The sequence below is a fragment of the Caretta caretta genome, chromosome 1 (assembly GCF_965140235.1).
Source record: "Caretta caretta isolate rCarCar2 chromosome 1, rCarCar1.hap1, whole genome shotgun sequence".
Lineage (NCBI taxonomy): Eukaryota > Metazoa > Chordata > Testudines > Cheloniidae > Caretta > Caretta caretta.
The window spans coordinates 115,358,700-115,383,865 of record NC_134206.1 but is presented as its reverse complement, the minus strand read 5'-3'; the positions used below and the strand labels follow the sequence as shown (position 1 = coordinate 115,383,865).

The following is a 25,166-nucleotide window of genomic DNA, read 5'->3' as shown; positions in this document are numbered from 1 at the left end:
TTTTCAGTTACTTACAATTTTGCCAAACTTTAACCCTTTAGGCTGAAATTTTCCATGCTGGGTGTATGTCTCAGGCTGAATTTGATGGGAAATTTCAGCCAAAACAATTCAGCCATTTCTGAGAATGAGTCTTGGGGAAAATATGTTATTTGGCCCATGTTAAAAATTCTGGCAACATTTTCTTGGTCAGCTGTAGTGCCCCCATACTCTGGAACAGGGACTGGAAATATGTCTGATGGGGTGGGCGGTCTTCATCTCAGGGGTGTGTCTTTAGCCATCCCTGTGAAAATTTGCCTAAATTTAGCCAAGTTATAATCCTTTGAAAAATCACAGTTTGCACTAGAAACTTGCAGTAGAAACTTGATAGAGCTTTGTAGGTAAAATCTTCAAAAGAATCCATCCACACTGAGCATGCTTCAGTCCAGGGCTGAGCAGACTTTCCCTACAATTGCAGCTCTGGGCTGCTGCAGGCTGTGATGGGACTGGGCACTTCTGTACCACAGAACTTTTATGGAATTGCTGGGCAAGTCACTCAAGCCAGACATTTCACAGGTGATCCTAATTTTGTGTTCCTCAATTTCTTGGTACCTGACCTGAGACCTTGGAGTCCAATTTGTCCATGTGCGGAGCACTCCCAATGGCAACTGAAGTCAGTGAGAAATGTGCTGTGAACATATAAAGTGTTAACACTGAAAGGACTCTGAAAAATCAGGTCTAGGCATCTTAAATTATTCACCCAAAATTAGCGCATACTTTTGACCTTAATCTTGCTGTGCTTCAGTGTCCCATCTATAGAATGGGGCCAGTATCACCCCTCAAACCCCAGGAGTGTTGTATGGATAAAATAACTGTTTATGAAGCACTCAGATACAATTGTAATGACCCATGTAGAAAAGCCCAGGAAGAAGTTAATAATTACATCTTCAAAGTGAGGTCTGAACTATAAATAAACCATGGAGCCACACACTGAACCAGGAGAAAACAAAACATTAAATAGCTGCTCATTATTGTGCACCAGCCACCCTATGCACTGAATGAGGCAGAGGTCCTGGGGGAAGAATAGTATCTGCTCATGTAATTAAAGACTGTATCATAATGCATATACAGGGGAGGGTCAAATTAATTCTGGCATTTCCTAACTTTTGAGTGCTAGACTTTGGAACCTTAATGATGTTCTTTTAATGTGGGGGAGGGGTGTGTGGTCTGTGTAAAATAGATATAAAGGGTGGGAAGTGTTGAAGTGGGAGACAAAAATAGCTGAGAAAGGAGGACTTAGAAAATTGTAAAGGAGTACTTGTGGCATCTTAGAGACTAACAAATTTATCTGAGCATAAGCTTTCGTGAGCTACAGCTCACTTCATCGGATGCATGCAGTGGAAAATACAGTGGGGAGATTTTATATACACAGAGAACATGAAACAATGGGTGTTACCATACACACTGTAAGGAGAGTGATCAGGTAAGGTGAACAGAGTGAACAGAGAGATTGAAGTGTTCTCATAGGGCCTAATCACATCAGCCACACTTATCAGAGGCTCGTTCACCTGTACATCTACCAATGTGATATATGCCATCATGTGCCAGCAATGCCCATCTGCCATGTACATTGGTCAAACTGGACAGTCTCTACATAAAAGAATAAATGGACACAAATCAGATGTCAAGAATTATAACATTCAAAAACCAGTCGGTGAACACTTCAATCTCTCTGGTCACGCGATTACAGACCTAAAAGTCACAATTCTTCAACAAAAAAACTTGAGAAACAGATTCCAACGAGAGACTGCTGAACTGGAATTAATTGGCAAACTGGACACCATTAAATTAGGCTTGAATAAAGACTGGGAGTGGATGGGTCATTACACAAAGTAAAACTATTTCCCCATGTTTATTCCCCCCCCCCCCCCACACACACACACACTGTTCCTCACACATTCTTGTCAACTGCTGGAAATGGCTCATCTTGATTATCACTACAAGAGAGGTTTTTTTCCTCTCCTGCTGATAATAGCTCACCTTACCTGATCACTCTCATTACAGTGTGTATGGTAACACCCATTGTTTCATGTTCTCTGTGTATATAAATTTCCCCACTGTATTTTCCTCTGAATGCATCCGCTGAAGTGGGCTGTAGCCCACGAAAGCTTATGCTCAAATAAATTTCTTAGTCTCTGAGGTGCCACAAGTACTCCTGTTCTTTTTGCGGATACAGACTAACACGGCTGCTACTCTGAAAGCGGTCATTAGAAAATTGTGTGGAAGCAGCCTGAATAGAACATGTCTGAGGGTATGTCTACACTACGGAATAAGGTCGAATTTATAGAAGTCGGTTTTTTAGAAATTGGTTTTATATATTCGAGTGTGTGTGTCCCCACAGAAAATGCTCTAAGTGCATTAACTCGGCGGAGTGCTTCCACAGTACCGAGGCTAGAGTCGACTTCTGGAGCGTTGCACGGTGGGTAGCTATCCCACAGTTCCCGCAGTCTCCGCTGCCCATTGGAATTCTGGGTTGAGATCCCAATGCCTGATGGGGCTAAAACATTGTTGCGGGTGGTTCTGGGTAGATATCGTCAGGCCCCCGTTCCCTCCCTCCCTCCATGAAAGCAAGGGCAGACAATCGTTTTGCGCCTTTTTTCCTGAGTTACCTGTGCAGACGCCATACCACAGCAAGCATGGAGCCCGCTCAGGTAACCATCACCCTATGTCTCCTGGGTGCTGGCAGACGTGGTACGGCTTTGCTAAACAGTAGCAGCAACCCCTTGCCTTGTGGCAGCAGACGGTACAGTACGACTGGTAGCCGTCATCGTCATGTCCGAGGTGCTCCTGGCCACGTCGGCTGGGAGTGCCTGGACAGACATGGGCGCAGGGACTTAATTTAGAGTGACTTGACCAGGTCATTCTCTTTAGTCCTGCAGTCAGTCCTATTGAACCGTCTTATGGTGAGCAGGCAGGCGATACGGATTGCTAGCAGTCGTACTGTACCATCTTCTGCTGAGCAGCCATGAGATGTGGATGGCATGCAGTCCTTCTGCTCCGTCTGCTGCCAGCCAAAGATGTAAAAGATAGATGGAGTGGATCAAAACAAGAAATAGACCAGATTTGTTTTGTACTCATTTGCTTCCCCCCTCCCCTGTCTAGGGGACTCATTCCTCTAGGTCACACTGCAGTCACTCACAGAGAAGGTGCAGCAAGGTAAATCTAGCCATGTATCAATCAGAGGCCAGGCTAACCTCCTTGTTCCAATAAGAACGATAACTTAGGTGCACCATTTCTTATTGGAAGCCTCCGTGAAGTCCTGCCTGAAATACTCCTTGATGTAAAGACACCCCCTTTGTTGATTTTAGCTCCCTGAAGCCAACCCTGTAAGCCGTGTCATCGGTCGCCCCTCCCTCCGTCAGAGCAACGGCAGACAATCGTTCCGTGCCTTTTTTTCTGTGCGGACGCCATACCAAGGCAAGCATGGAGGCCGCTCAGCTCACTTTGGCAATTAGGAGCACATTAAACACCACACGCATTATCCAGCAGTATATGCAGCACCAGAACCTGGCAAAGCGATACCGGGCGAGGAGGCGACGTCAGCGCGGTCACGTGAGTGATCAGGACATGGACACAGATTTCTCTGAAAGCATGGGCCCTGCCAATGCATGCATCATGGTGCTAATGGGGCAGGTTCATGCTGTGGAACGCCGATTCTGGGCTCAGGAAACAAGCACAGACTGGTGGGACCGCATAGTGTTGCAGGTCTGTGACGATTCCCAGTGGCTGCGAAACTTTTGCATGCGTAAGGGCAGTTTCATGGAACTTTGTGACTTGCTTTCCCCTGCCCTGAGGTGCGTGAATACCAAGATGAGAGCAGCCCTCACAGTTGAGAAGCGAGTGGCGATAGCCCTGTGGAAGCTTGCAACGCCAGACAGCTACCGGTCAGTTGGGAATCAATTTGGAGTGGGCAAATCTACTGTGGGGGCTGCTGTGATGCAAGTAGCCCACGCAATCAAAGATCTGCTGATATCAAGGGTAGTGACCCTGGGAAATGTGCAGGTCATAGTGGATGGCTTTGCTGCAATGGGATTCCCTAACTGTGGTGGGGCTATAGATGGAACCCATATCCCTATCTTGGCACCGGAGCACCAAGCCGCCGAGTACATAAACTGCAAGGGGTACTTTTCAATAGTGCTGCAAGCTCTGGTGGATCACAAGGGACGTTTCACCAACATCAACGTGGGATGGCCGGGAAAGGTGCATGACGCTTGCATCTTCAGGAACTCTGGTCTGTTTCAAAAGCTGCAGGAAGGGACTTTATTCCCAGACCAGAAAATAACTGTTGGGGATGTTGAAATGCCTATATGTATCCTTGGGGACCCAGCCTACCCCTTAATGCCATGGCTCATGAAGCCGTACACAAGCAGCCTGGACAGTAGTCAGGAGCTGTTCAACTACAGGCTGAGCAAGTGCAGAATGGTGGTAGAATGTGCATTTGGACATTTAAAGGCGCGCTGGCGCAGTTTACTGACTCGCTTAGACCTCAGCGAAACCAATATTCCCACTGTTATTGCTGCTTGCTGTGTGCTCCACAATATCTGTGAGAGTAAGGGGGAGACGTTTATGGCGGGGTGGGAGGTTGAGGCAAATCGCCTGGCTGCTGGTTACGCGCAGCCAGACACCAGGGCAGTTAGAAGAGCACAGGAGGGCGCAGTACGCATCAGAGAAGCTTTGAAAACCAGTTTCATGACTGGCCAGGCTACGGTGTGGAAGTTCTGTTTGTTTCTCCTTGATGAAACCCCCCGTCCCTTGGTTCACTCTACTTCCCTGTAAGCTAACCACCCTCCCCTCCTCCCTTCAATCACCGCTTGCAGAGGCAATAAAGTCATTGTTGCTTCACATTCATGCATTCTTTATTCATTCATCACACAAATAGGGGGATGACTACCAAGGTAGCCCAGGAGGGGTGGTGGAGGAGGGAAGGAAAATGCCGCACAGCACTTTAAGCACAGCACTTTAAAAGTTTACAACTTTAAAATTTATTGAATGACAGCCTTCTTTTTTTTGGGCAATCCTCTGTGGTGGAGTGGCTGGTTGGCCGGAGGCCCCCACACCGCGTTCTTGGGCGTCTGGGTGTGGAGGCTATGGAACTTGGGGAGGAGGGCGGTTGGTTACAGAGGGGCTGCAGTGGCAGTCTGTGCTCCAGCTGCCTTTGCTGCAGCTCATCCATACACTGGAGCATACTGGTTTGGTCCTGCAGCAGCCTCAGCATTGAATCCTGCCTCCTCTCATCACGCTGCCGCCACATTTGAGCTTCAGCCCTGTCTTCAGCCCGCCACTTACTCTCTTCAGCCCGCCACTTACTCTCTTCAGCCCGCCACCTCTCCTCCCGGTCATTTTGTGCTTTCCTGCACTCTGACATTATTTGCCTCCACGCATTCATCAGTGTGGGAGGACAGCATGAGCTCGGAGAACATTTCATCGCAAATGCGTTTTTTTTTCTTTCTAAGCTTCACTAGCCTCTGGGAAGGAGAAGATCCTGTGATCATTGAAACACATTGAGCTGGTGGAGAAAAAAAAAGGGACAGTGGTATTTAAAAAGACACATTTTATAAAACAGTGGCTACACTCTTTCAGGGTAAACCTTGCTGTTAACATTATATACAGAGCACATGTGCTTTCGTTACAAGGTTGCATTTTGCCTCCCCCCACCGCGTGACTACCCCCTCAACCTTCCCCCCTCCCTGTGGCTAACAGCGGGGAACATTTCTGTTTAGCCACAGGCAAACAGCCCAGCAGGAATGGGCTCCTCTGAGTGTCCCCTGAAGAAAAGCACTCTATTTCAACCAGGTGACCATGAATTATATCTCACTCTCCTGAGGATAACACAGAGAGATAAAGAACGGATGTTGTTTGAATGCCAGCAAACATACACTGCAATGCTTTGTTCTACAATGATTCCCGAGTACGTGTTACTGGCCTGGAGTGGTAAAGTGTCCTACCATGAAGGACGCAATAAGGCTGCCCTCCCCAGAAACCTTTTGCAAAGGCTTTAGGACTACATCTAGGAGAACCGCGAATGCCAGGGCAAAGTAATCCTTTCACATGCTTGCTTTTAAACCATGTATAGTATTTTAAAAGGTACACTCACCAGAGGTCCCTTCTCCGCCTGCTGGGTCCAGGAGGCAGCCTTGGGTGGGTTCGGGGGGTACTGGCTCCAGGTCCAGGGTGAGAAACAGTTCCTAGCTGTCGGGAAAACCGGTTTCTCCGCTTGCTTGCTGTGAGCTATCTACAACCTCATCATCATCATCATCATCTTCTTCGTCCCCAAAACCTGCTTCCGTATTGCCTCCATCTGCATTGAAGGAGTCAAACAACACGGCTGGGGTAGTGGTGGCTGAACCCCCTAAAATGGCATGCAGCTCATCATAGAAGCGGCATGTTTGGGGCTCTGACCCAGAGCGGCCGTTTGCCTCTCTGGTTTTCTGGTAGGCTTGCCTCAGCTCCTTAAGTTTCACGCGGCACTGCTTCGGGTCCCTGTTATGGCCTCTGTCCTTCATGCCCTGGGAGATTTTGACAAAGGTTTTGGCATTTCGAAAACTGGAACGGAGTTCTGATAGCACGGATTCCTCTCCCCAAACAGCGATCAGATCCCGTACCTCCCGTTCGGTCCATGCTGGAGCTCTTTTGCGATTCTGGGACTCCATCATGGTCACCTGTGCTGATGAGCTCTGCATGGTCACCTGCAGCTTGCCATGCTGGCCAAACAGGAAATGAGATTCAAAAGTTCGCGGTTCTTTTCCTGTCTACCTGGCCAGTGCATCTGAGTTGAGAGTGCTGTCCAGAGTGGTCACAATGGAGCACTCTGGGATAGCGCCCGGAGGCCAATACCATCGAATTGTGTCCACAGTACCCCAAATTCAAGCCAGCAAGGTCGATTTAAGCGCTAATCCACTTGTCAGGGGTGGAGTAAGGAAATCGATTTTAAGAGCCCTTTAAGTCGAAATAAAGGGCTTCATTGTGTGGACGGGTGCAGGTTTACATCGATTTAACGCTGCTAAATTCGACCTAAAGTCCTAGTGTAGACCAGGGCTAAGAGAGAGCAATGAATGAGTGAAAAGGCATATTCAAAAGCTGCTGCATTCTCCTCAACCCCATCTCCTCCCCTGTTAAATCTGACTCATGAACCTGCTATATTTGCTCAAAGTTTATGTTAAAATACACTTGATGTAGTGGAGGAGGAGGAGCAATGCTCAGAGGTTAAATGTATTTGTGTCCTCTTATGGTGTGTTAGCTAATGAAAGGAAGCAGTTGTGGCCAGATAATGTTGCTGCACTAATATGCTTTCCACTGTGCTTAATATGATGGCAAGACAGTTCCTTTCATAAGTAGGACAACACAGTACCAGGAGTTACCAGAACAAACGTAGGAGGACAAATAAGTGAATAAGCATCAGTGTGTAGCTGACAAGCTCAGACAAAAGAAGTTTCAAAAATCATCAGCAGTGGCAAAGCAGAGAAAGCCATCCTAATCACTGTATAATCACTAAGAAAATTGCTTAGAAAGTTGACAGCCCCCAGTGTTGCGTGATGACTATGGACAGAAAAATAATATACTACAAAATGGGACATTGCAGAAGAAATGCTGTCGATCCTGCCTGTTGTGAACTGAACTGTGGAATAATGTCAACAAACCCCATGGTTAGTGATAAGCGACAAGGCTGCGATGCACAGTTTATACAGAAACAGACTTTCCCCAAGGCTGAATTGTTTGGATCTGGGATTTGTTTTGATCCCATTTGTATAAGGAAAATATCTGTAGCAGCAGAGAGGCAAATAGTATAAAAGTCAAGATGTTTTGGAAGTAATTGACTGATCACTGAAATGTTCTTGCTGCTTTTGTTTGGGAGAAAAACATGATTCCTGCAGTTGCTTGGAACTAACTGCAGAAAGCAATTTGGAATGCCAAGGGCATTTAACCTAAGACTAGCTCCGGGGGCAATATAGTTGGGATGTTATATAAAAATCCTTATTAGCAGAAAATAATGATTGCATGGTATTAGGGCACTTGGCTGTGCTGCCAAGTTCCTGATCAAATGAGGTCATTAAAATCCCCTGGTGGTTTTTTACAAGAAGAAAACTGTTATCCCCTGGAATTCTGGCCAAATTCCAATTTGTCTACTAAATTATTGTTGCCAAATATTGTGATTTTTATCTTAAATCTTATGATATTTGGTGCTTTTCTTAAACCCCTAGCTTCTGGAGTCATGTGATTGTATGAGACTCTCAGCTTACATTTTTTTTAAAAAAAATGTAAGTTTCCAGCCCTCATAGTTGTGGAGAAAAGCATGAAATCGTGACTTCTAAAGGCTCCAAAACAAGAAGGCAAATAAAATAATCCAAATTTTTAAAAAAATCTCATTATTATGCCAAATATTATGATTTTTTAGGTTCTGACTTATGATTTTTGAGTGCTTTGGGGTTGGCAATACTGAAATTATCTCTGCAATTTTAGCTGCATGTAACAAATATAATTCTCTGTTTAATAGCTGTAGTGTTCCACCCCAAAGGCAGCTGCATTCCTGTAGCATTCAGCATTCTTTTTGTACCTATTATATATAAAATTACAAACAGACTGCTGAAAGTGCATATGTGTGTGTGTGTGTGTATATATATATACACACACACACACACCCAACAGTGCATTTAGACTAAGGGCCAAAAGGTAAAGGTCTGTAAAGGTATGTAGGTGCCAAAAGATATAGAAAAGGAGGACTTGTGGCACGTTAGGGACTAACAAATTTATTTGAGCATAAGCTTTCATGAGCTGTAGCTGTAGCTCACGAAAGCTTATGCTCAAATAAATGTGTTGGTCTCTAAGGTGCCACAAGTCCTCCTTTTCTTTTAGCGGATACAGACTAACACGGCTGCTACTCTGAAACCTAAAGATATAGAGACACCTAGTGGGATTTTCAAAAATGCCCCTGCTTCTAACTGTCTTCGGGCACCCAGGTACTTTGGAAGATCCCCCTAGGTGTTTCTTTGTATCTTTAGGTGCCTAAACACCTTCTCAAGGCTGCTAGGGACAGATATTCAGATATTTAGTCCCATTCACCTAAACAGGCATGTCCACTGAAGTCAGAACATAGGTAATAATTTAGGTGGTTGGTGAAGTGTTTCTCATGTATGTTATGCAGCTAAAATAGCACTGCCCCTTTGGCCCAAGGAGATAGCAAATATTTGGTGCCTTACAGAGTTGTTTCCACTAGGATGAGAAATTAATGATCCAAGTCTTCTTGGTGTAATCTTGTTTATTTACAAAGCAGCAGCAGACAGTTTCCTTGCTCGGGAATCCCCAGATCTGCCCCCTCAGACTTGCCGCTGTCTCTGCCCCCTCACAGACACAACTGCTTCTTGGGACTTTCTGGTGGATTTTTCCTGGCTTTAAGCCACAGGCTGCATCAAATGCAGTGCCTGTGTTTGCAATCAGGAAAACCCCTCAGCCCAAGTGTTCCAGCTCTGATCTGCCATTTGCCTTGGAAAGTCCCTCCAAGCTTTCTCTACTGCAGAAAAGGGCTGAACTGCACTTTCCATTGTGGCTGAAAGAGAGCTTGCACATCAGTTGACTTGACCTATGTCTACAATTTTCTTTGGATGAGAGACTCACCTCATGGCAGCCATCAGCATAACAGTTTAGTTACTGTTCTGTTAGCTTGTCAGGAGATATCAGTTAAAAAAACCCATTAACCAACTAGCTATTGGCCAAACCAGAAATCCAAGAGACTCTCAGCAACTCCTTGTATCTGTGAGCTACAGTAGAAACCTGGCTTCTGACTGGCTGTCTCAGTATTCCTCCAGTACCACTCACCATCGTATTATATGTAGGCACATGAAAGCCACTGCCTCTAGGCTAAGACATACACTAACATCGTCTCTGCCAATGGCTATTGCTGTTGCTGCCAACAAAGAGAATGCTGGGAAACACTGCAGTATCAAATAGTATTCACCATGCCTGCTTTCAAATGTTGTGTGAACTAGAAACGAGAACACTGAGGGATATCTTTGCCATGGAGGTGTCAATAAAGAGGGGTACTCATTTGAATATTTACACAAATGCTAGCGCACAGTAAAGTCCTGATGATGCAGTGGCTATCAACTCGGCCGAAAAATTACCTCCTGCTGCAATTGACACACGACAGGGTGAGTGACAATATGTCAGACCCTTAAAAAACCAGATTGGCATGGAAAGAAGAGAGTAAACAATTGCTAAGGGAAGGATATTGCTCATCTCCTTTCACCATTGTTTCTGAAAGAGCATGCAGCAATATGTTTTCAATTACTTTTTTAGATTTATATTAAAAATGTCTGTCCCCTGAAAAAGTGAAAAATATTGCGCTCAATCTAACCCTGAGCATCCTATTCTAGTGTCAGTCATTTTTTCCACCTGAAGAGCAATGATTTTGCACAATAACCTTGAACTTGAGTCAGTATATTATCTGAGTTAAACAAGATAGCATTTGATCCATACCACTTCTTGAACTACTGTAATATATTTAGTACACAGGTGAACCATTTGTGCTTGTATTCCCCTGGCTTTCCAGGGAAATATGGCATAGTAACACCAAACATCATACCAAGCTCTTTGTGTGCCTGTCTGCCTGCTGCTTGTTTACACATTTTTTATTGAACCAAATAATGCCCTGACTTCCCTTTATCAATATAACAATGACTGTTAATATTTGAGTTACTTCCATTCTTACATAATTTGTCTTCATAACTTCATGTACTTTCTGCATATCTATATGCATCATTTGTCTGTATATTCTTAGCCATACCTTGCAACTATTCATTTGAATTAAAATTGAATGGGTTTAAGAAAAGACATGTGGACATTAAATTGGTGAATGAACCCATTGATTCTAAGTATGGGTATTTGCTGATACACACTGTGAGTACTGGCACGTGTGACCTGGGATGTGCGTACAAACCCTCAAAATACAGTGAAACATGGAGACCAATGAAATTCAGTTGTTTAAGGGAAATTTCTAATACGGGGGTAGCAGAGTTGCACTCCCTGTCCCTAGAAACCCTTTCAGGTCTTAAGACAGGACTTTGCATAATACAAATGCTTGTACAGGCTTCATTGGTCAACAGCTACAATAACAATGCAAACTTAAAATATAAAAAAGAACATTTAAAACGGAGATTGAAACCCCATATTGAAGTACTACAGTGTTTGGTCTATAGCTTGTACAGTATACCGTGGTTCACACGCCATTTCAGAGTGTGGCGGGGAATGGACAGGCAACGTTATTATCTATTAGTAAGGCTACGATTTTGGCACAGATATTTTTATTAAAAGGCATGGACTAGGATGCGGGCAATAAAAAGTATCTCCTGGATTTTATTATTGAAGCCAGAGCCGGAGCCCCTGAAGCTGTGCTGCTGGAGCCCTTCAGTGTAGACACTGAAGCCTGAGCCCCACCACCCGGGACTGACTTATTGGAATTTTCAAGCCGTCACGGAGGTCTTGTAAAATCACAGACGCTGTGACCTCCATGACAGAGTCATAGCCTGAGCTATTCGTTGCCTTCCAACACGCCTCTATGAGCAATGGGTCTCATCCAAACGCCAGTGAAGTCAATTGAAAGACTTTCCATTGGGACAATCTGTGCATTGGCTTCAATAGACTTTAGCTCAGACCCAATACCATTCTCAAGCTTTCACCAGCTACAGATGCTATGTCACCAGGACCTGCACAGAGGGTGGATTTAGATAAACACAGGCCCTGATCCAAAATCCAGTGATTTCAGTGAGCTTTGGGTCAGGTCCATAATTGGAGAAATTAATTCCCGGAAGTCTATTGAAATCAATGGAGTTACCCCAGGAATTAGTTTGGTCCATCGACTAATATAATTTTTTTTTCTTCAGTAATCAAGCGGCATCGAGTCAATTACTTAGGCTCCAGAGGGCATTCCATGCCAAACTTTTTTTTTTTTAACGGTATGGCAACTTTTGTCTTTTCCACAATTTCCCTTTAAAATAATAAAGCTATAGATCAGCTGGTGTAAAACCGTTTGGTTGCATCTGATTTTACACCAAAGGAGGATCTGTCTTTACCTGTAAAAAAATTACAGAGTATACCAGGGTTTATTTTTTATTATATCTCATATAACAAGATTTCTAATTCTGTATGAATTGCTGACACACAATAGTGAGTTATATTTGTGAAAATAAAAAAAAAAACAGGCTACAATGTGTCCAGAAAATATGCCCAAATACCGAAGCCACAATTGTACATCCAGTGTTGACTGGTTGTAAATGGAAAAGATGATACAAAATCACAAAGGAGCAAACTAACACATAACAGCTGCTAAGTACAGTACAGAAGAGAGACTGTTGCATACAGAAAGAATTCCCTTATTGAATAATTAAGTAGGTTTTGATCAGAGCCTTGAAAACTTGACAAGCAAATGCATATTAAATGCTGTTATACTGAGAAAATCTCTGGTTATGAACTCACTTTAAAAAAGGGTAGTGCACAGCATACTGATGAACCAAATATTTCTTTTGATATTAACATAGCTAAATTCATTTTTGTTTGATTTCAGCTATGATTCTAATATAAATTGAATGTATCATTTGATTATAACAACATTTCTTCACCTTGTTTTAGATTCTGTATATTATACATTGGAATTTCCTACTCAGACTTGAGTATTTTCTTCCAGACATCTTTATCTAGTCATTTTTCCATAAAGTTAGTGTTCTGGCATTATTGTGCAGACTGACATGCCTGTTTTACATTATAATGATTGTAAAGAAATACCTGGTGTGATTTGGAGCAGCAGGTAGTAGTACTACACGTTTCAAATTGCTTACATCCCTCTGCTTTTGGAATTAAGATTTCAAATTTAAATGCATTATTACTGCATAATACGAATGGAGTGCATGACACTTTGCATATATATATAATGACAGGTTTCAGAGTAGCAGCCATGTTAATCTGTATCCACAAAAAGAGCAGGATTTGTAGTAATAATCAAGATGGCCTATTTAGACAGTTGACAAGAAGGTGTGAGTCTATTGAATCTATTTCCCTAAGTTACGTATCCTCACACCTTCTTGTCAGCTGTCTAAATGGGCCATCTTGATTATCACTACAAAAGTTTTTTTCTCCTGCTGATAATAGCTCATCTTAACTAATTAGCCTCTCACAGTTTGTATGGCAACTTCCACCTTCTCTGTAGGTATATATGTATATCATCTTACTATTTGTTCCATTCTATGCATCCGATGAAGTGAGCTGTAGCCCACAAAAGCTTATGCTTTAATACATTTGTTAGTTTCTGAGGTGCCCCAAGTACTCCTGTTCTTTTTGCATACATATAGGGTGACAAAGTCCCTGTTCTGAGGAGTTTGTAATCGAAGGAAATAGTTTTCAATGGGACTCCTCACTGAGTAACTTTATTCATACAGGTAATTGTTAACGGCTCAAGTCTGCTATCTTTTAGCCTGTTTTGAAGCATCCTAACACCTGGTATGCAGCCTTTTTATAAGCCTGGTTATTTAAACAAATCTACCACTGCTATGTGGGAGGCTGTGTTGAATTAATTTGCACTTAACTAGAAATGTCTATAGCAATTCTCAAAGGTCTATAGAAATAATTAAATCACAATGTTTAGATGCCACAGCTAGAGAACCCAGCGCTATCATTAGATTCCAGGATTGTCACCGTTCTGTGTGTGCCACTCTGAAGCCTGGAATGTCTGTTGAGTCACATGAAGCGATGGAAACTGCTACAAGCATGGCTGAGAGCTCATTTTGGTCTGAATGTCACCCAGTTGACTCTTCACTGGGTTTCGCTGGGTGTTATGAGCCAATTTTAAAGTGCGTAAATCATTTTTGGCTTTTTCTTACACACCCGTGAGAGCATGGGCACAACTACAAGTATTAGCTGCTGAGCTAGACGTTTAGCTCCCTAGCTAATGTGCCCCCTGAGCATAGAAGGATTTCTTTCTTGTGTATTACCAATGGCAATTATTAATCCTTATGATAGGCCACAGCTGGTTTTGAGGTGCTCATTGCTGCTGCACGTACAGAATGTGTAGGGGACTGTCCCCTGCAGGGCTCTGTATGAATCCAAAGCTTCTTTGGCCCCTGGGTGCAATGTGTGGGGTGAAGCGATATGGCTGTTTCTATGGGGTGCAGGGCCATTGCCCCTCTGCCCTGTGTGGTGGTGGGGAGGGAGAAGGGGAGTCAGGTGGCTCAGGGCCATTGCCCTCTACATGGTGTGAGATGTTTGGGGTGCAGGGCCATTACCCCTCTGTGGTGTGTGAGGACAGGTGGGGTATAGGGCCATCGCGGCTGGGTGTGGGATGAGGGGGTGAAGGGCCAGTGCCATCCAGCATGATGTGGGGAGGGGGAAGTGCAGTGTGATGGGTATGGGGCACAGCGTCTATGCCTCAGGGGCAGGGTAAGCAGTTGGGGCCATTGCCCCAAGTGTGGTGTGAGGAGTCAGGGCCATGGCCCCTGGCAGGGTGAGGGGATGCTTGGAGCAGGGCCATTGCCTCAGGGGTGCTGTGCTGCGCGTATCCCAGCTGACTGGTGACCCGGGGGCACTGTGTTGGGGAGAGGCGCTGACTGAACTGCTGCAGGGGCATATGGCCTGGGGTCCAGGCCAGCCCTGTCCATGTCGTACTGTCTCCTGAGCCCCCCCTCTTGTCCATTCCCTGCAGGTGGAAAAGCTGCACTGCGTCCACCCCTCTCCAGCTGCCACCTGCCAACATGGTGCTGTCGGCCTGCCGGAGGGTGCTGCCCCTGGCCGCCCTAGCACTGCTCCTGCTCGTCTGCCTGGCTCCCGGTGAGTATGCGGCGTACCTGGTGCAGCAAGCAACACGCAGTGCCATGCAGGCGGGAACCAAGGGGAGAGGGAGGTGAGTGGGGATGTTGGGAAGATCCCCAGACACTCAGCAATGGGCGCCCATGCCCAGAGAACGGCTGCTCAGTGGGGAAGGGAGCTAGAGGGAGACCCAGTAACCCCACTCCTTTGAATTTTCCTGTAATTAAAGCCTCTCTCTGGGGCTAAAGGATTCCCTTTGTGTATTGCAGTGTCACACACAGGGGTCTGCCCTGAATCCTGACCTCAAACTTTGGGGGAGTTCATGATTCAGCGAGCATGGACCAAGCCCACTTCTCAGTTACCATCTCAGTGGGAAAGAATAACTGTGACAACTCTCGTTCCAGTTGCTCAGGGCCCACAGGGAAGCGAATGGTTTTATAGATAATGCACACTTTATAGACTCAGAGACTTTAAGACCAGAAGCGACCATCATGATCATCATGTCTGACCTCCTGCACATGGCAGGCCACAGAATCTCACCAACCCACTCCTGTAATAGACTGCTAACCACTGACTGAGTTACTGAAGTCCTCAAATCATGGTTTAAAGACTTCAAGTTACAGACAATCCACCATTTACACTAGTTTAAACCTCCAAGTGACCCGTGCCCCATGCTGCAGAGGAAGGCAAAAAAACCCCAGGGTCTCTGACAATCTGACCCAGGGGAAAATGCCTCTCATTTTGCAATATTCAGCATTAAAAAATGATGAAATCTAGAAGAGCTCTGCTGTAATTTAAACTAAAAGGAGAATTAAAAATGGAAGGGTATTTTTTTTCTCTTTCACTTTTCTAGTTCCACCCACACTTGTTCACGGGCATAACCATTTGCTCCAAGCCTTTCATTTTCTTTAAAAAATTGTCCTTATGTTCAGTGAGATATGTTAGATGACAAGCACATTATTCATTTTAGCAAAATTGTACAGTAAAAGCTTTGTTATCTGGCATGTTGGGGGAATGGGGGGTGCCGCTTAGTCAAAAATTCCGGTTAACGAAGAGTTATACTTACCAATGGAGGGAGGGAGTTTGGGTGTGGGAGGGGATGCAGAACACAGGCTCTGGGAGGGAGTTTGGGTGCAGGAGGGGGCTCGGAGCAGGGGGTTGGGGCATAGGAGGGCTTTTGGGGTGCCGGATCCGGGCGGCACTCAACTTGGGTGACTCCTCACAAGCGGCAACATGTCCCTGCTGCTCCAAGGCGGAGGTGTGGCCAGGTGGTTCTGCATGTTGCCTCCACTCGCAGGTGCCACCCCCATAGCTCCCATTGGCCGTGGTTCCTGGCCAATAGGAGCTGCAGAGCCAGCGCTTGGGGCAGGGGCAGCGAACAGAGCCCCCGTGGCCATTCCTCCACCTAGAAGCAAGAGGGATATGTCACCGCTTCTGGGGAGCCACATGGAGCCAGGTAGGGAGCCTGCCGGCTCATGCCAACTGGACTTTTAATTTGTATTGGGAGATATTAGAGAGGCCATTTTCTAGAGCTTTGGTAAAGTGCCGGATAACACAGCTTTTGCTGTGCTAAAGGAGTCTAAAGGTCCAAGGATCAAGACTGGGTCTGTTTGTAGATTTTTTCCTATCATCTTATTTAAAATTAACAAGTTTGGGAGCTGGGCATTCCAGTTATGCAAGCTGAGAATCAGATATGCTAAAGGAAACATGTAAAATTACTCAGACCCATAAGCTTGCTAAATGTGCTCTTTGTTCTGCCAAGCTAGTTAATAAAAAAAATGAATAGTGCAGCTGCTTGATGAGTTTTGCTGTGCTGAATTGCCACTGGATTATGGAGAGTTCAAAAGTCTTAGTTAAAATGTGGACAAAAATAGACTAGTCAATGGATTTTGTTGTCATATTTACATACTGCCTGCCAACTCTCCTAAATATTAGGGCCAATTCTGCAGCTTTTACCCAGCCTGTTGCAGTCAATGGGAACTCTGATTGAGCGGGGACTGCAGGATCAAGTCCGTAAGATATAATTAAAAAAAATGCTTAGAAAAAATGACCCAATAAGTGCATGGACTAACATTTTCCAATATTACAACTGTATTTGCATAAAGTAAATACTGCAGCCTGTTTCATTTTTGCTTTTAAACAGAGAAGGTGTTTCCAGAACAATTACCCCATTATGGGCAGGCTTTAAAACAGTGGTGAATGCCACTGGGTATTAAAAGGCAGGATATTAAAATACGCTGGTGTGTAAATGTAAACACCTGATATTTTTGACTAAGAGGTTTACAATTCCTACAGAGAAATTGTTTTAGCGAGATTAAGTTCTGAAATGTTTAAAGACTTGCTAAGAGGAAAATTGTACCAAGTCTGCTTGCTAATATGCTTTTTATTCTGTGACAGAATTTTTCATGATTATGACAGCAACATGGACGTTACGTCCTGGTTCTGAAACCATGAAGAAGTCTTGATCTGCTAAAAAATAGAGCAGTTGCATGAGATAAGGTGATATCAGGTTTCAGTGTCGAGCACCCTTGTGAAAAGACGTTAGAATCATAAAGGCCTTCTCATAGCGTGTGTTCTACTTGAGTGTCAGTCCTGGAGCTAGGACAGATACTAATGGGACCTTGCTTTGTTAGCACACTATCCAGGAGTTATGCCTTTCGTATTTTTTTTCAAGTTACTATTTTTTGTCCAAGGTGCATAGTTAAAGAGTGTACTTAATCTTTATTTTTATTCTTCTAGATGGTTCAAGAGGGAATATACTTAAGCTGATGCTTCAAAAACGTGAAGGTAAAACCTCCTTAACAAACTGCAAAATTGTTATGTCAGCTTTTTAAGCAGGTTTAAATGCAGTTGTACCAGATGAAAATGCTAACGGATAAAAAATATTAGCTCACTCACCCATCTTTCCAATGAAAGCTAAGGCGCATGGGCAGAAACACCTGTCAGAGACACTTCTATGTACTAAAGTACAACACATGTATTATTGATTTTAGGGTTGTTAGGTGTTGTTAGGAAAGCCCGGTCGAAAAGTGACCCTGGTGGCTAAGGTCAGCACCACTGATCGAGCCATTAAAAGTCTGGTCGGCAGCAAAACGGCGCAGGCAGGCAGGCTCCCTACCCAGCTCTGTGCATCTCCCGGAAGCAGTGACATGTACCTCCTGCTGCTAGATGTAGGGGCGGGCAGGGAGGCTCCATGAGCACCGGCTCTGCAGCTCCCATTGGCCAGGAACCCTAGCCAATGGGAGCAGCATGGGCAGCTCTGGGCGGGGGCAACACACAGAGCTGCCTGACTGTGCTTCCGCCTAGGAGCCAGAGGGCCATGTTGCCGCTTCCTGGGAGCCGCCTGAGGTAAGTGCTACCCGGAGCCTTAACCTCGCATACTTTCCCACACCCCAACCCCCTGCCCCAGCCCAGATCCCCCTCCCACACCCAAACTCCTTCCTGGTGCTCACACCCCCTCCTCCACCCCAACCTCCTATCCCAGCTCAGAGCCCCTTCCTGCATCCCAAACCCCACATCCTCAGCCCCCACCTCAGAGCCCACTGTGATGGGTTCGGTCACAGAGTCCCCTCCTCCCCCTTGGCACTGCCAGCTGATGTGCTGAAACTACCTCTGAGCCTATTTTCTCTGATGGCTTGGGACTCCAGAGCCCTAACTTGTTGAGCCAGACACTCCATTCTGCTGCAACACAGATCCAGTCTGAACCGTGCCCCCAAAGCTGCAGGCTTTAACTGAAAACCACTCAGCAGGTTACCTATCTCCGACACCCAGCTCCCAGCAGGATCCAAATAAATTTGTTTTACTCTGTATAAAGTTTATACAGGGTAAACTCATGAATTGTCCACCCTCTATAACACTGATAGAGAGATATGCACAGCTGTTTGCTCCCCCAGGTATTAATCACTTACTCTGGGTTTACTAATAAACAAAAGTGATTTTATTAAGTATAAAAAGTAGGATTTAAGTGGTTTCAAGTAATAACAGACAGAACAAAGTAAGTTACCCAGCAAAATAAAACAAACCACGCAAGTCTAAGCCTAATACTTTAAGAAACTGAATACAGATAAATCTCACCCGCAGAGATGTCCAATAAGCTTTTTTCACAGACTAGACTTCTTCCTAGTCTGGGCCCAATCCTTTTCCCTGGTGCAGTCCTTGTTAGCTCCAGCTCAGGTCATAACTAGGGGATTTCTCATGACTGGCAGCCCCCCTTGTTCTGTCCCCCCCCCCTTTTATAACTTTGGCACAAGGCAGGAATCTTGTGTCTCTCTGGATCCACGCCTATCCTTCTAAATGGGAAAAGTACCAGGTTTAAGATGGATTCTAGTTCAGGTGACATGATCACATGTCACTGTAAGACCTCCTTCTTCATTACCTAGGAGCTGGAAGACACCAACACAGGAAGGCTTGCAGATAAACAAACCCATTCACCGGTCATTGATTCTGAAGCACCCTTAATGGCTTCCATTTAACATGTTTACAGCAGTAATACAAATTTTATATCTAACTCCAGAGAAATAATACATGCAAACAAATAGGATGAACACACTCAGTAGATCATAAGCGTTGTAATGATACCTTAGAAGAGACCTTTTGCATGAAGCATATTTTAGTTACATCATATTCACACTTATAAACATATTTCCATAAAACATATGGAGTGCAACGTCACACCCAACCCCCCTGCCCTGCTTGGAGCCCCCTCTCATGACCTGAACCCCTCATTTCTTGCCCCACTCCGGAGCCTGCACTCCCAGCCCAGAGCCTGTACACCCTCCCACCCGCAGAACCCCTTGGCAGCACCCCCCCAGCACAGAGCCCCCTTCTGCACCCCAGAGACCACACCCCCAGGTGGAGCCTCACTCCCCTCCTGTACCCCAACCTGCTCCCTCAGCCCAGAGCCCACATCCGCACCCTGTACCCCTCATTTCTGGTCCCACCCAAGCCAGAGCCCCCACCCGCTCTTGCACTCCAACCCCCCCTGCCCAATCCCGGTGAAAATGAGTTAGTGAACAAGGGTGGGGGAGGATGAGTGGGATGACGTGAGTGTGGGGGCAGGGCCTCGTCAAAGCAGTGGGGCAGGGCCTCAAGGAGTAGGACAAGGGTGTTCAGTTTTCTGCTATTAGAACTTTGGCAACCCTAGTTGTGCCTACACATGCCTGTCAGCTCTGAAACTGATATACATCTTGTTAATACAACATATGGATTACAGTCATCACACTGAAGCAAGAAGGGATCATCTCCATAACAGATAGATAGTAAACCAACAGAAAAAAAAGATCTTGGGCCCAATGTACCTACATTCTGTTCTACACACCTGAACGTCAAAGTGCCATGCATGCAGGCACCAAGAGATGCATCCATATCACAGAGCAGTCACAAGTTACATTAATTCCAGCCTGTAGGTACAGATGTAACCCATACACCTCCTGGGTGTGCTGTTCTGTCCCATCTAGTGGCATGGAGACCACTTAGAGAGAGAGAGATTAATGAGTCTGCTCGACAGCCTTCGCTAACAGCCAGTTGGCTTTTAGCTCATGCAGTAGAAGCTCATGCATTTAGCTCCAGCAGTCCCAGGTTTGCTCCTGCCCGCCAATGACCGGGGTCTGTCAGTGTCACACTGAGATTCCCCAAGGAGCAGTGATTCAGCACCAATCTCTGCTGTGATGGTAAGTGCAGAGCAGAAAAGGAACAAGTTAAAGCTGCTTGGGACACTTTTTTCTCCTTTGTCTCCACTCCTGGTAAAGGTGAACACACTGATTTGGCCCTGACTGTGCCTTCTTCCCGCCCCCGCCAAGGCACATTTTTTAAAAAAGGGCCTAATGTGCAAATGACCTGAAGTGGGCCAACATTAGGAGCCAAGGTGATGGCTGGGGGAGCTGGAGTGGGGAGAAGCAGGGCTGTACCAGATGGAGAGGCCAGTTGAAACACATGCAAAGCTGCAGCCCCTGCCCCTTACCAGCTGCCAACCTGCTCTGTGATTGAACCATAGACCGCCCCCACCTCCCCCCATTCAGATAGGACTCTGATGCCTGCTACTCCCAGATTCTGGGGAATCTTCCTATCTTCTTCTGGGTTTCTCAGTATCTTCGTACACTACTCCTGCTAGCAGTGGTGATGCCTCCCCGCCCCACTGCCCTGCACTAAGGGTCTGAGATCCTCTTTCCAGGTGCTCTCTAGCTCCGGTCTCAGCACTGGCTGCAAGCTAGAAGGACAGTGCAGAAGAGGCAGTTTCTGGCCTTCCTTGCCACAGCATCCCCTGTAGCAGACGAAGCAGTGCAGCAACAGCTGTGCTTGCTTGGCCAGCCACTGTGCAGTAGGAGAGATTTGGAGTGGCGTGGCTGTGGGAGGAGCTTTAGTAGCCAGCCCAAGGGGAGTGGTGTGGAGAATGAGGTGGTGTTGAAGAGACCATGAAGACATGTATGGCCAGTTATAGTTCTCACCAGCAAGGGGACCCCCACTGACTATGTCCCTGGTTCCGAAACATTTGAGTACTGCAGCCTCCCTACAGATATTTTAAAACTTGGTAGGTCCCCACAGCCAAATACCATTTTCTGTTTTGTTTTTTTTTAACCAACTCAGGACACTAGAGTTTTGATGGTTTTGTGACTTTATTAAACTACACACAAGTTAATTGTATAATCTGGTCTAATCCAGGATTTTAAAAATTGTAATTTGAAAATATGGATTTCTTGGCATGTTCGGACACAGCCTCAGATTTTAATGAGAAGAATGGGCCTGTTTCAGACGCAGCATTTGGTTGTATCTCTGATAGCATCATACATAAATTGTTTTCCAAATGTAAACAATTTCTGTGTTTAGTTTACACAGAAATCACTGCTGAAAACACAGACTCATGGAGATAACTTGAAGTGAATGGAAGTAGCCATTTCATAGCTTTATCTCTGAGTTCTCTGTACTCTCCTTTAAAAGAAATCCAGAGTTCCTGATTGGTTAGATTTGAAAACATGGCCTTCAGCATGTGATCACTTAATAATTTGAAGAAAGTTTGAGCCAAGCTACTTAAAATTGGAGTGGAGTCAACTGTTACCAGGTTTCAAATCCAAGTGGTGTCTGGAGACTTATGGGGCTGAGGGAGAGAGATGGGCAAAATCCAGAATGAAGTAAACTGACAATGTCTATTCTATTTGATTGATTGTGTGGGTTATTGTTACTACTCTGTTACTATTGCGTGCATAGTACAGCCAAGCACGAAGGTGGTGACTTATTGCTAAAGGCATTATTAGGCTCATACATTTTGGGCTGATTAAAAAAATTACTGGCATGTCATTTGGGGACTTCATTTCAGCTCCTGCGCCTGCTAAAACAGAGGTGTTAGTGAAAGAACACACGGCCAAGGAGTTCTTAGGCAGCCTGAAACGCCAGAGGCGCCAGCTGTGGGACAGGACTCAACCTGACGTACAGCAGTGGTATCAGCAATTCCTCTACCTGGGATTTGATGAAGCGGTGAGTACTAGTCTTACCCGTAGCAATGGGGACTTTGTGTATGTGCAAACATAGTGATACTAAGAATACATATCAATGAAAAAGTGGCTTATTCCTTTTTTTTCCACACATTTGACACTCTCGCACCTTTTGAAAATAGAGAATAATAAGTTGTGACGGATAAATGCAAACCCAGTAGTTACTTTTGATAGCTTGATTTAAAACCCTGTTCATAAAAAATTATCAAGAAAACATGTTCCAAAATTTTGAATCTCGTTGGGCTTCAATTTAATGAAATTGTCATCTGGTTTATATGGAAGAGTGTGTATGCAAGACAGACATACACCAAACAAAGTTACAAGTGTTGAAATGAGCATTGTGGTCTCAGTATATTACTTTTGGGTGTTTGGACAAATCACAAATCCACTCATAGTTTGGCATGATTGGCATTCTTCTGAGAAGAGGCAAGGAATTTGAATACCGGCTAGAGCATTGGCAGTTGTGGGTAGAGGCTTTTAAATCATGTAACTTTGATCAGTGCTGTAACTTTCTAATTTGCATGAGCACTAAAGGTACCTAGGCACCTAACTTCTGTAGAACTCAAGGGAAGTTAGACCGCTAAACAGCTACATTTTAAGTTAATTAGAAAGTTTAAAGTGTATACTATTTGAAGGCATTTGACAAGCCTCCTTTCAAATGACAGTATCCAGAAAAATAGTTAATTTGTAGGAATGTTGGGGTGAAAGAGTTCCAGTTCCTATGCATATTGCACAAAGCTGTAACTGAGAGATCACTGAAAGTGCAGAATAGACATATTTATAGCAACACAGTCCCAGCTCTAATATAAAGAAGAGGTAAAAAATAAAAAGAAAAGGAGTACTTGTGGCACCTTAGAGACTAACCAATTTATTTGAGCATGAGCTTTCGTGAGCTACAGCTCACTTCATCGGATGCATACTGTGGAAAGTGTAGAAGATCTTTTTATACACACAAAGCATGAAAAAATACCTCCTCCCACCCCACTCTCCTGCTGGTAATAGCTTATCTAAAGTGATCACTCTCCTTACAATGTGTATGATAATCAAGGTGGGCCATTTCCAGCACAAATCCAGGGTTTAACAAGAACGTCTGAGGAGGGGGGGAGGAAAAACCAAGGGGAAATAGGATACCTTGCATAATGACTTAGCCACTCCCAGTTTCTATTCAAGCCTAAGTTAATTGTATCCAATTTGCAAATGAATTCCAATTCAGCAGTCTCTCGCTGGAGTCCGGATCCTGGATTTGTGCTGGAATCTGTTTACTGCAATCATTTTGGAAGGCCCAATGATTTTTTTTTTTTAAAAACCTACCTTTTTTCAAAGCAGCAAAGGCTTAACATTCCTAAAACAAACCAGAAGAACCCGTTACTTTATTTTCCCTTGTTTTTTGCAAAAATGATTGTGGCTTTAGAATACAAATGCATTCTCTCTCACCTTTTGTCTGCAGAAATTTGAAGACGACATCTCCTACTGGACAAACTTGGGACGTGGTGGCAATGAATATTATGGCGGCTACTACCAGCACCATTACGATGAAGATGCACCTATTGGGCCCCGAAACCCACACACCTTCAGGCATGGAGCGAGTGTCAACTACGACGATTATTAACCTAATTTATTCTACTGTAACTAAGAATTGTAGGTCTGTATCGGATTGAGCGGAGCCCTAGCCTCACTCACTCGCATCCTCTCTCTCCCCCTTCCCCCCCTCTTTTTTTTTTTTTTTAATAGTAGCTTTTTCTTATAAACAAAGAGAAGAAAGGAACTGCCTAGCACAGAAGCCTATTTGGAATGGGCTTCTATAATTACTTAATAGTACACTATGTAGAAGTGTTAGAATTAAAGTCTTTTGGTAAAATAAGCATTTTTCTATTGCTTGGGTAGACAGAGTTTGCAATAGCTGAGTTCATTTCAAAGCACTGCATTATTAGAGATTACATTTTCAAGGGCTTTTTACTCATTCTTAAAAACTGATTGCCTGATTTCACCCAGTTTTGGTGGATTTTATAAGACAATGCGTTTCAATGTGCTCAGTTATTTTGGTCTGTTGTCAGTACAGTAAATAAATCCCACACTCTTAGAGGAAGATATGTTTCCTCAAATTTAAACATCTTCCAGGGTCCTTTCCCTAAATTTCCATTTTCAGCATCCTCTAATGCATAATACATGTTAAATACTATAGCACTTTTATAGTTCATGTTGCGTCCTTTACAGCTTGGCTGTAGAAGTTTAACCTGGGCTGAAACTTGGCATAAAATTATCAAAGGAGCTATTTTAAAGTTGTGAGTGTAAAAATAATAGATGTTTAAAGTGTCTCTCCATCACTATATAATCAGGTATAAAAATATGTTGTCCCATGAAATTAATAGTGATGAAATAGCACCAGACAGTGCCCTCTGCCGTGGTCATGGGAAGTACAGCTTGGATACGATCACATTATGCTCTTAAAAGGGAACAGAAAGCTATGATCAAAAAATTGTGTCTGAATGAAAATGGTAGCAAATTAATGAAGAAAAACATCCAGGATAGGAACTTATGGCACACTGGGGCTTGAAGTAAATAAGAATTTCCAACACCGTGCATAAGTATAATGTCTTTATGCCAGCCATCAAGTCGCCTAAGCCTTACCCATTACTGATCTTCTGTCTACAGCCCACCTCAGCAGATGTAGTGTGATGGAGAACCACCCAGCAGCCCAAGCAGTACACTAGTGCAGGGATGCGCTCCAGAGGCAGATGCTTGGAGATGAAAACAGATTTTTAAAAATGCTAGTTAGTTTTCCTTTGCACCTGACCCCACCTATCAAGTGTTTTTATGCAGATGAAAACTGGCTAAATTTATACACAGAAAATGTTTCCTTTT

General features: G+C 44.5%; 1 protein-coding gene across 5 annotated transcripts in view; it reads left to right on the top strand.

Moving 5' to 3' along the window:
• The window catches only part of ECRG4 (ECRG4 augurin precursor), a 73,082-nt gene extending 48,670 nt beyond the window's left edge, over positions 1-24,412 (top strand). For all 5 annotated transcript variants that reach the window (XM_048856898.2, XM_048856882.2, XM_048856891.2 and 2 more), the window contains exons 2-5: positions 14,717-14,841; positions 17,560-17,607; positions 22,130-22,287; positions 23,752-24,412. In XM_048856898.2, coding sequence (XP_048712855.1) covers positions 14,766-14,841; positions 17,560-17,607; positions 22,130-22,287; positions 23,752-23,913 — 444 coding nt within the window. In that variant the 5' untranslated portion in view covers positions 14,717-14,765 and the 3' untranslated portion in view covers positions 23,914-24,412. The remainder of the gene's footprint in view (positions 1-14,716; positions 14,842-17,559; positions 17,608-22,129; positions 22,288-23,751) is intronic.
• Positions 24,413-25,166: the final 754 nt, after the last annotated feature.